Here is a 9791-nt window from a genome sequence, read left to right on the forward strand (position 1 = left end):
TGCAACGCCAGGGTTGTGGGTTCGATTCCCACGGGGGGCCAGTATGAAAATAAAAAAGGATAATGTATGCACTAACTGTAAGTCGCTCTGGATAAGAGCGTCTGCTAAATGGCGTAAATGTAAATGTGATCTACAGATCTTCCACTCTACTAGAACATTGGGGTAATGCTGGCTCTTTGGGTAATTCTCCAATCAAAGAGCCATTTCGCTAGCCTGACAACCCATCCACATCGCTCCAGCCAAACGCCACGCCCATTAGTGTTTCTGGATTTCCTTTCCTCCCCAACGTCTTGTGGCGAAAACATTCTGACCCTTGGAGACAGAACCCGATGGGTTGGGCCAGAGCCGGTCTACACAAATCATGAATCATGTCAAAGACAGTACCCGCAGCAGGCCAGACCTAGTATTCAACATCTTACAGGCACTTCTCAGGATCCAACACCAAGCCATTAGAATCAAAATCTGAAATAAACTCATTAAAATCAAAATCACAGACAAATGGCACAAGGAATGGACAGAAGGGTAAAAAGTAAGGCATCTGTACTCCATCCAACCACCAGTTTCAATCAGCAATAACCACAAAGGACTCTCAAGATGATCAGAAACCATAATCACCCGTCTGCGAATAGAACACAATGGCCTCAATCACTCTCTAAAAGATAGGAAAACACAGGTTCATGTTCTTACTGTCCAGCAGCAGAAACTACAGATCACGTCCTCCTTCACTGTCAAACTTATGAACATCAAAAAGCAAGTCCTGCAGGCTCTAGTTTTGTCTTATCTTGATTATTGTCCAGTCGTGTGGTCAAGTGCTGCAAGGAAAGACCTAGTTAAGCTGCAGCTGGCCTAGAACAACGTCTTGCTCTTCATTGTAATCAGAGGCCTGATATAAAAAATATGCATGCCAGTCTCTCTTGGCTACGAGTTGAGGAGAGACTGACTGCATCACTTCTTATTTTTATAAGAAACATTAATGTGTTGAAAATCCCAAATTGTTTGCATAGTCAAGTTACACACTGCTCTGACACACACACTTACCCCACCAGACATGCCACCAGGGGTCTTTTCACAGTCCCCAAATCCAGAACAAATTCAAGAATGAGCCCTGTGTAGCTCAGTTGGTAGAGCATGGCGCTTGCAATGCCAGGGTTGTGTTTTATTTTATTTTTTTATGTATGCACTCACTAACTGTAAGTCGCTCTGGATAAGAGCGTCTGCTAAATGACTAAAATGTAAAATGTAAAGAAAGTACAGTATTATACAGAGCCATTCTATAGAGTCATTATTGCATGGAACTCTCCATCTCATATTGCTCAAATGAACAGCAAACCTGGTTTCAAAAAACAGATTAAGCAACACCTCACGGGACAACGCCTCTCCCATATTTGACCTAGATAGTTTGTGTATATTTATTGGTATTGATATGTAGGCTACATGTGCCTTTTTTTATTTTTTTATTTTTATTTATGTAGTTCTGTCCTTGAGTTGTTCTTGTCTATTAATGTTCTGTATTATGTAATGTTTCATGTTTTGTGTGGACCCCAGGAAGAGTAGCTGCTGCTTTTGCAACAGCTAATGGGGATCCTAATAAAATACCAAATACCAAAAAGAACGATCACATCCCTGGGAATAAGCTTCACCCTCTCCAATTTACTCAAAACCAGCCCCGAACAAACTGTAATCTACTTAGCAATCATTTCCTTCCTCCAGTCATGTAGGGCGGCAGGTAGCTTAGTGGTTAAGAGCGTTGTGCCAGTAACCGAAAGTCGCTCTGGATAAGAGCGTCTGCTAAATGACTAAAATGTAAATGTAATGTAGACTAGAGTGCAGAATCTAGAACACCTCCATAGTCTAATACTGGTATGCACAACGCCATAAAACCCCAACGCAGAAGAAATCCCATATCAGGCCTCCCGAGTGGTGCAGCGGTCTAAGGCACTAAATCACAACGCTAGAGGCGTCACTACAGACCCGGGTTCGGGTCTTAGTGTCTTAGCCGGCGGCGGCCCGTGTTTGGCCGGCCAGGCGTATGCACGCTGACTTCAGTCACCAGTTGTACGGTGTTTCCTCAGACAGTGGTGCGGCTGTTGGGGAGAAAAAAGTAGAAAAAAGTAACGCTCTTCTCGCGCCGAACTGCGCATACGTAGGCCGTCAAATCAAAAGGCACTCCTTCGATATAAAGTCGTTTTTGATGAAAATGAAAACGTGTCAATTTGTCACTTTCATGAGGTTGGAGTGTTCAACTACTTAAGACATTGGCTCGATTCTAGGTTGTGCCTTTAGATTTTGAGAAAATTAACAACTAAGGAAGAATCTTTCACTCTCAAACCCCGGCCTGGTCTGTTTGGTCTGTTTCACAGCGTTCCCGGAGGTCTCGCGATGTTGCACCTTTGGGTTTAGAAAGTCTGTGATCACGTCATTGGCTTTCATCAAACTCTGTGCTTTTATATTCTGTTTAGAGATGATCCAATTGCTGATGAATTTGTTTTGTACAACGCCCCTCATTTTAGGATCAGGCAACCATTTCGCTACCTTTCTCTATTCTCTGCTTCTCTCTCAACCTCATATCTCTCAGTATGTGATGGTGACACACACACACGTCATTAATCACACACAGTGCTTGATGCACATGCGCATGTACAGACACAACCCGCGGGTTGGTGTATGATGGAGCTCTGGACCATGTGACACTGATAAGGAGTGACTGGCACCTGTCGCCCGGCCATATGTCACACAGCCAAAGGTCGATCCCATTCCATGCTGTCACAGACTTTATGTGGCAACACCGCTAGGCAAGAAACAGGAAGCCAGGAAGAAGTACTATTCCCCCCTGAAATCAGCTGCCCCCACTCCCTTCCCAAATACTCTGATCCCCTGAGTCAAGACTGAATCACCACACACTGATAGTATCACTAGAGTGTAAAACTGGTCTAGGATGAGTGGTCCAACACTCAGCTAAGTAATTACCAAGATATGTTGAGAGCATTAGAAGGGTACACTTTTCAGGATGGCAGTCACATTGCGACTTATTACTTTTTTCCCCCACATTGAGAAAAAAGTGTGGTTGGAGGGCTGGGTGGAAAGGCATAGGTGCATACTGTAGATGCAGGGACATACACACACACACACACACACACACACACACACACACACACACACACTGTCCATTTGTCCATATCTGTAAGGATGGGTCGCTTTAGTGGTAGTGTTCCAATTACTGCCCAGAGCCAGTGAGAGCATTCAGTTAGAGCTCAGAGTAAAAATGCTGGGGGCCTGCAGGGGCCATTAAGATCAACAGTAATGAGAGTTAATGAGTCTGGCCTCGCCACAAGGTAGGGAATAATCACATATCATTCGCTTTACACTGGGGAGTGGACACACAAACACACATATGCGCATGCCAGTGGTGGCTGGTGACACTTTAAATGGGGAGGATGGGCTCATAGTAATGGCTGGAACAGAATAAATGTAATGATCTCAAACACATCAAACACCTGGTTTCCATGTGTTTGATACCCTTCAATTTACTCCATTCCATTCATTACTATGAGCCGTCCTCCCCTCACCAGCCGTCTCTGGCGCACACAGACATGCACACACAGACGTTACTTGACTTATTGGGGATATATTGAATAGGGCCACAAGGTTGACCACCCTATTCAACTGGAAATGTTTGTGTCTTTGTTTGCTGTCCTTAGTCACCGCCATGGTGTTTTGCTTCACCCCAAGCACCTTAACGATGGGAATATGATGTGACAAATTGAGATGCATGGAGCACAGAACAAACTTGATCAGTGTAATGTATTTAAGTATTTTTGTTTGCCCTGCCTTCAGGGAACATGGCTGTTGTTGACACTGAAAGATGATGGAAAACTAAACCAAATATGCAAAGCACTGCTATATTTGATTTATAAGGACATTTAATAATCACAAAAGATAGGTATTGTCAAATTGTGCTTGAAACAGGTGCATGGTTACCACAGCAACGTGGTGAGAGGATAGTTTAGATAATGTGTTGGTCAAAGGAATCATCATGTGATTGTTTTCCATATCTACAATATGTGGATCCTGTACTTACTGTTGGAATGGTTATTTCCTGGTAATTAAAAGCTTTGACATAGATGCAACTTGACAGTGATTTGAATGTATTTTCTCATTTTAGATCCCACATAAGTTCCTGCTAATAATGTCATTTAATTTGGACCCCCCTCTTGCAGCGCATTGCTTATGACATTTATGAGTCAAATATCCTGTGCCCTTTCGACACTTGTAAACACACTGAGTCATGACTTTTGTGGCACGTTTTCACACTGTCTTCGATGATTCCAACATAGTGAGTATTCATCCCAAAATAATGTAGGAAATGTGACAGTGTTTTCTGTTCATATGAGTTATGAATTTAACATCACCATGTAAGAGGGTCAGTGAACACTTTTTTACTTGTCGATGAAGAAAGCACATTCTATTCAAAGAGGTAGGATAGTCTTCTTATACCATACCAGAAACTATACAGTGAACTAAACATTGTACAATTAAGCAATAAGGCACGAGGGTGTGTGGTATATGGCCAATATACCACGGCTAAGGGATGTTGTTATGAATGACGCAACGCAGAGTGTCTGCATACAGCCCTTGGCCGTGGTATATTGGCCATATACCACAAACCCCCGAGGTGCCTTATTGCTAATATAAACTGGTTACCAACGTAATTAGAGCAGTAAAAATAAATGTTTTGTCATACCCCTGATATACCACGGCTGTCAGCCAATCAGCATTCAGGGCTCGAACCACCCAGTTTATAATACAGTATAGTCAATGACATGGCTTGTTTACAGTCCTTTTCACTCCCATGATTACACTTAGCTTGTTAGGAGGCCGAGGAGGCCATCAAATTAGCCCTGGTGGCTGGCACTGATTGCAAGAGTGATTGAACACAGGTTAACATACAGTGAGATGGACACACTACCGTACCATATGTAGCCTACACTGTATACATGCTGAGGCCCATGCATATTACAAAAACAATTTGACCTTGATCAATATGCTTACTATGTCACTGTAAATAACAACCAGATTTTTACCAAAATATATCAATGCTTCATAATGCAAATTGAATATGGCCATTGTGATTGAGATTATTCTTGTAGAGGTGAGATTAGAGGTGTACACAAATATCATGTCTGTTCAGGTCCCTATTAAAAGAAATATATATACATTGCTCTAGCTGAAAGCTAAATGAAGGCTGTTCTTTGTTATTCAGTATGCCAATTGAATCCTTCTATAATGGCAAAAAGAATCACACATAAAAACAATTGCACAAGTATAGACTATATCATTTTATTCACTGAATATATTCAAAGTTACATTCGTTTAAAAAAATGACCAAATAATTCTCGCTTTGTGCCAACAATTTCTCTATCATCTTTCTCACAGTCCTCTCAGAATGTTGATGATTAGAAGAAAGCCTATGACTTATCTATGTCTGTTGAAATAAATGAATGTTAATGTGTATCTGCTATGCTATGCTTTGTCTCATGTCTTTGAAGTGAATAATGAAAAAAATAAGATCCCTGCCGCTATCCTTAAGCATCTGCTTGAAACAAGTTTGAATATTTCCACTGTATAATTAAGACAGAAGGTAGTTGCTTTCAAGTCCTTCTCTATGTTTTGCTGATTTGATCTGATAGCCAATAACATGCTAATTTTGCATTTGTATTGTAATTAAACTGATCATCTCATTTCAAATGGTATGAAGTTGATATGCATGAAATCAAATGTAGTAGTCTTTGTTTACCATCTTCCTTTAGGTCAGCAGGTCATCAAAGCACATGTTGAGTGCAACTATAAGTTTGTGGCCTAATTTGTCATTTTGTGTGGAAGTAAGACCTCTATAATATCTTTGCAATACTTTTTCTCCTAGCAAGTTTGTTTTTCACATGAAAATAAATAATCAACATCAATATTTACTTACAGAATTACTCAGCTTTGAAAAATAAATGGACATCTTTTATTTGGTGAACGGTTTTACATAACTAAATTCTCTAGGTAAGTTTTTGCACACAGTATAGCGTTGTTCCACATGGATATAAAGTGAATATACGTATCAGTGTCGCTCTAAATGTGGTCCTCTTCTGTATGAGCTGATTGTACTTTATACCAGTATAAAGCTTGTTTTAGGAATGCATTTATTGAACTACCATTTACAGTCCTGGTCAAAGCAAATCTATCTGATCCCAGGTGGACATATATAGTATTTACTGTGGCCTACATCTTCAGGCCAATATTTTTAGTTTTAGTATATCTTGTATACAACGTAAACATTTACTTTATACTGTAGAGATCACCACACTTGACTTTGAGACATGTCTGTTGTTGAAGAACATAAATATTGTTTTGGATGGCAAATCAATGAGGTTGACTGATTGAGGTAATCGCACCAGTGGGTCTTCCTCAGAGTGGCTGAAAAAGACAGTTGGAGCAGAGGGAAAGAGTGAGGGAGAGAGGGAGGGAGAGAAAGGTGCAGATAATTGATTATTGATCAGAATAGTACATGCAACAGAGTTTCAGATCATGGTGTGAGAAGACACATGATGAGGGCATTCATTTAATAGAAACATTATACTGTATTGTCCATAAGTTTTCAATAGCTGAGCTCCTGTAGTAAAAATTAAAGTAGCCCTATGGCTATACAGTATATGTAAATGCAGCTACGTTTGTCCACTACAACTCCACTATACAGATGTCAGGTCTTGCTGTCTCTATGGGTAGCAGTGCGACCACACTGTGTTCCATACCCTCTCTATGCAATGACCACCACAGTAACAACCCAATGGAGATGGCGTTCAACTAAACCTATAAATGAGGGTGGCGTGAAAGTGAATGGAGGAGGAGGAGGAAGAGGAGAGAGACTGAACCTACCAGTTGGAAGTTATTGAGAAGGTGATCTACATTGACGTCATCGTAGTTCTCTAGAAACGAGGGCTCACTTCTGGATTCTTCTTGCATGGGAGGGTCTTCTTGACTGAAAAGACAAGAAGGGTACATTTGACTTTTCTCACACTGTGGAGGCACACTGCAAAAATGCACATGCTGACATACACATGCATGCACACTCGCAAACACACACACACAATCCATTATTGTGCTCTGTACTTGTTCCCACCTTCTCTTTCCCGTCAGAACTGAGTTCAGGTATTTCTTCACAGCCATCTGTTTGCGGAAGCGACTGTAGTTGTCTGTGAATATGGCATCTGAGTGGCGCTTCACTGGTACCTGATCCTCCATCATGTCATCACTGTGACAAATTAACCATAACACATTTTAGTCCATCATTTTGAGACTTTTGCTAACCTGTTTAGGCTTTTACTAAACTTATCCAATAAATAGGGTTATTTAAACCATAAGTGAATCACTATTGAGATGACAAATCTCATACAATTACAACAAATGAGATTATTAGACGTTTTCATGGCAGGTATGCTAATACAACTTTCTTAAGGATATATCCACATGTTTTCAATGAGACTAAAATCACAGAAATATGCATACAGGAAGACAATTTTGTGGAATAGGTATTTCTGTCAAGCTTCCTGACTCTACATGTTTTCAATAAACCTGAATGCTCCTGAAAATATGTGGATATCAATGTTATCATACTGTTAAAATACGCGTTTAATAGGGGCATCAAACTCCGCGCGCTGATCTGAAGGAAAAGCATGAACTACAGTCTACCTGACTCGCTTTCCAATCAAGGATTCCAGGTACCGCCGCGCCGATAGCTGTCCAAGAAGTTTGCTGTATCCACTAGTAAAGAGACCGTCTGCGTGTCTCGTCGGTCTGCAAACAGATTAAAACAGTTTTAAGTCACACTGTCTAGCAAAAATCTGAAAAGGGGGTTTGAGAGTCATTCATGGGCGGAACGTTTCAATAGGCTACATTGGGGTAAAACAAATATTGGCGTATGTCGATTACTCTTAGACAATACCAAAACGACATTAAGTTGTCATGAGGCAGACAGACACTTAAATTCGTAATTTTTTGTATCCTGACATCCAATATTCCATTGGAAGAAATTACCACGTTCCACTGATTATTCATTACTTTCTTAATCATCCAGAGAACACAATCAATATTCACTTATATAAAAGTAGCCTGTCGGCTACATAAAATAACATTTCTCAAGACTTAAATGTTATTGTTAGAAAGTAGTATTGTTCTAGGATATAGTCGACGAATTAATTGTTGATTATCTTGTTTATTGATTAACCCAGAGTTAGAATAAGTTAAAACACTAACACTATAGCCTATAATTTATTTGTCTATGATGATAGGCTATTATTATACATTCCTATTGGTACACATAAAGTTATTGGCCTACAGCATATAATATAACAAGTGAGTATGTCCTTGCAGTTCTTGAACTCTTTGGCAAAAGTAACTTTTTATGCTCTTTTAGACCTTTTATGTCCTCATGCACAAAAACAATATATTTTTAAATGAGTAATAGCGGTATTATTCCTACCTCATAGATGTATATGGCAAACACTGAGTCCGGGAATATAACACACTGCACAGGGCTATTAGGAAAAGGAGCTGGGAGCCGTTCCTTTGTAACATCGCTTTATACCTGTAAAGGGAGATATGGGTTTTCTTTCACATAGCCTACATTCTTATGGTCAATATGAAAACGACAACATTTCTTAAAATCATTGCCTCGTTATTCGGTACCACTTTATGCACAGAATTTATCAACACCGTCTCTTTCTCTTGTATATTGTTAAGGAATAAGAGTAAACCAGATGAGTAAACCACAAGATTCAAACGTTGAGAATGAAAACAAATGCGCAGTTGCGCAGTTGGTGAGGACTTGGTTTCAACCTTTGAATGAGCATTTGTGTATGTTCTCAAATGCAATTGCCAATCACAAATCAGTCTTATATTTGGAATCAATAACTATTTAAAGCTATTAATTTGCTGGACGATGGATACAATGACTAATAAATCCAAAGATGTGCCCAAAACTTTTACCCTAGATAGCAAACTGGGGTAAAACACATTGTAGCCTATGCAATTACAATATGATGTGAAGCCTAACTGAAAAGAATATCTAACAAATATCATAATTATCAAAAACAAATAGCACAATTTGAAAAAGTCTTACATTTTCTTTAGTTAATGATCTGCTGTTCCTGTTGGGTATCGGGTGCTGTCCAAGGTCCTGGAATGCTTTGTGGTTGTATCTCCTAGAGAAGTCACGGAACACTGTTCAGTACCTCAGTTGCTTCTTCACTGGTCAGCGTCTCTTACTATACCTTCAATCCTTCCCTCGTTTTATACATCTGAATACTTTTCATCAAGCAGGAAGGCAATCAGATTTGATCAAGGTTGATACGTCATATAAGTCCCATTGGGAGTGATGCATTCGTCATTGGCTTGTTGGCATGCTCAGCCAAACCAACCCTATGGTAAAATTAGTTTTGCTCATACAATAATTACTTATTTCATATCACGGGGGTTGACTCATCTTATGTTATACACATTTGCAATGGTATAGGCCTAATAGTTATGAATAGGGGTAAACAAAACACTAAAAAACAGTAAAAATACCTTTAAACATTTGGTAAGCAAAGTAAATATAATGTTATACACAATGTGGACACCGTGGATCTTTCCATCTCCCCAGATTGTATTTCAGGTACATAACTTGAAATTGGTTTATGTAATTGTGTGATATCTTGGACTATAACTCCCTCTGAGTGGTTGTACAGTGTCTGCATGATAGCCATGAAGAA

General features: G+C 39.8%; 1 protein-coding gene across 1 annotated transcript; it reads right to left on the reverse strand.

Annotated features, from left to right (window-relative positions):
- Positions 1 to 5323: 5323 nt before the first annotated feature.
- On the reverse strand, positions 5324 to 9316 carry LOC121583371 (VIP peptides). The gene is made up of 6 exons (XM_041899551.1): positions 9161 to 9316; positions 8522 to 8626; positions 7732 to 7836; positions 7163 to 7294; positions 6919 to 7021; positions 5324 to 6459 (listed from the first exon to the last, which is right to left on the reverse strand). Coding segments are annotated over exons 1-6 (456 nt in total). The 5' UTR covers positions 9163 to 9316; the 3' UTR covers positions 5324 to 6450.
- Positions 9317 to 9791: the final 475 nt, after the last annotated feature.

This window comes from Coregonus clupeaformis, chromosome 1 (assembly GCF_020615455.1).
Source record: "Coregonus clupeaformis isolate EN_2021a chromosome 1, ASM2061545v1, whole genome shotgun sequence".
Lineage (NCBI taxonomy): Eukaryota > Metazoa > Chordata > Actinopteri > Salmoniformes > Salmonidae > Coregonus > Coregonus clupeaformis.

Excerpts from the sequence above, each read along its gene's own strand:
- LOC121583371 (XM_041899551.1), bottom strand. Across the intron at positions 7,837-8,521 it reads TTGCCATATACATCTATGAG|ACCGACGAGACACGCAGACG; the intron begins GTAGGAATAATA and ends ATCTGTTTGCAG. Across the intron at positions 7,295-7,731 it reads TTGATTGGAAAGCGAGTCAG|TGATGACATGATGGAGGATC; the intron begins GTAGACTGTAGT and ends AATTTGTCACAG.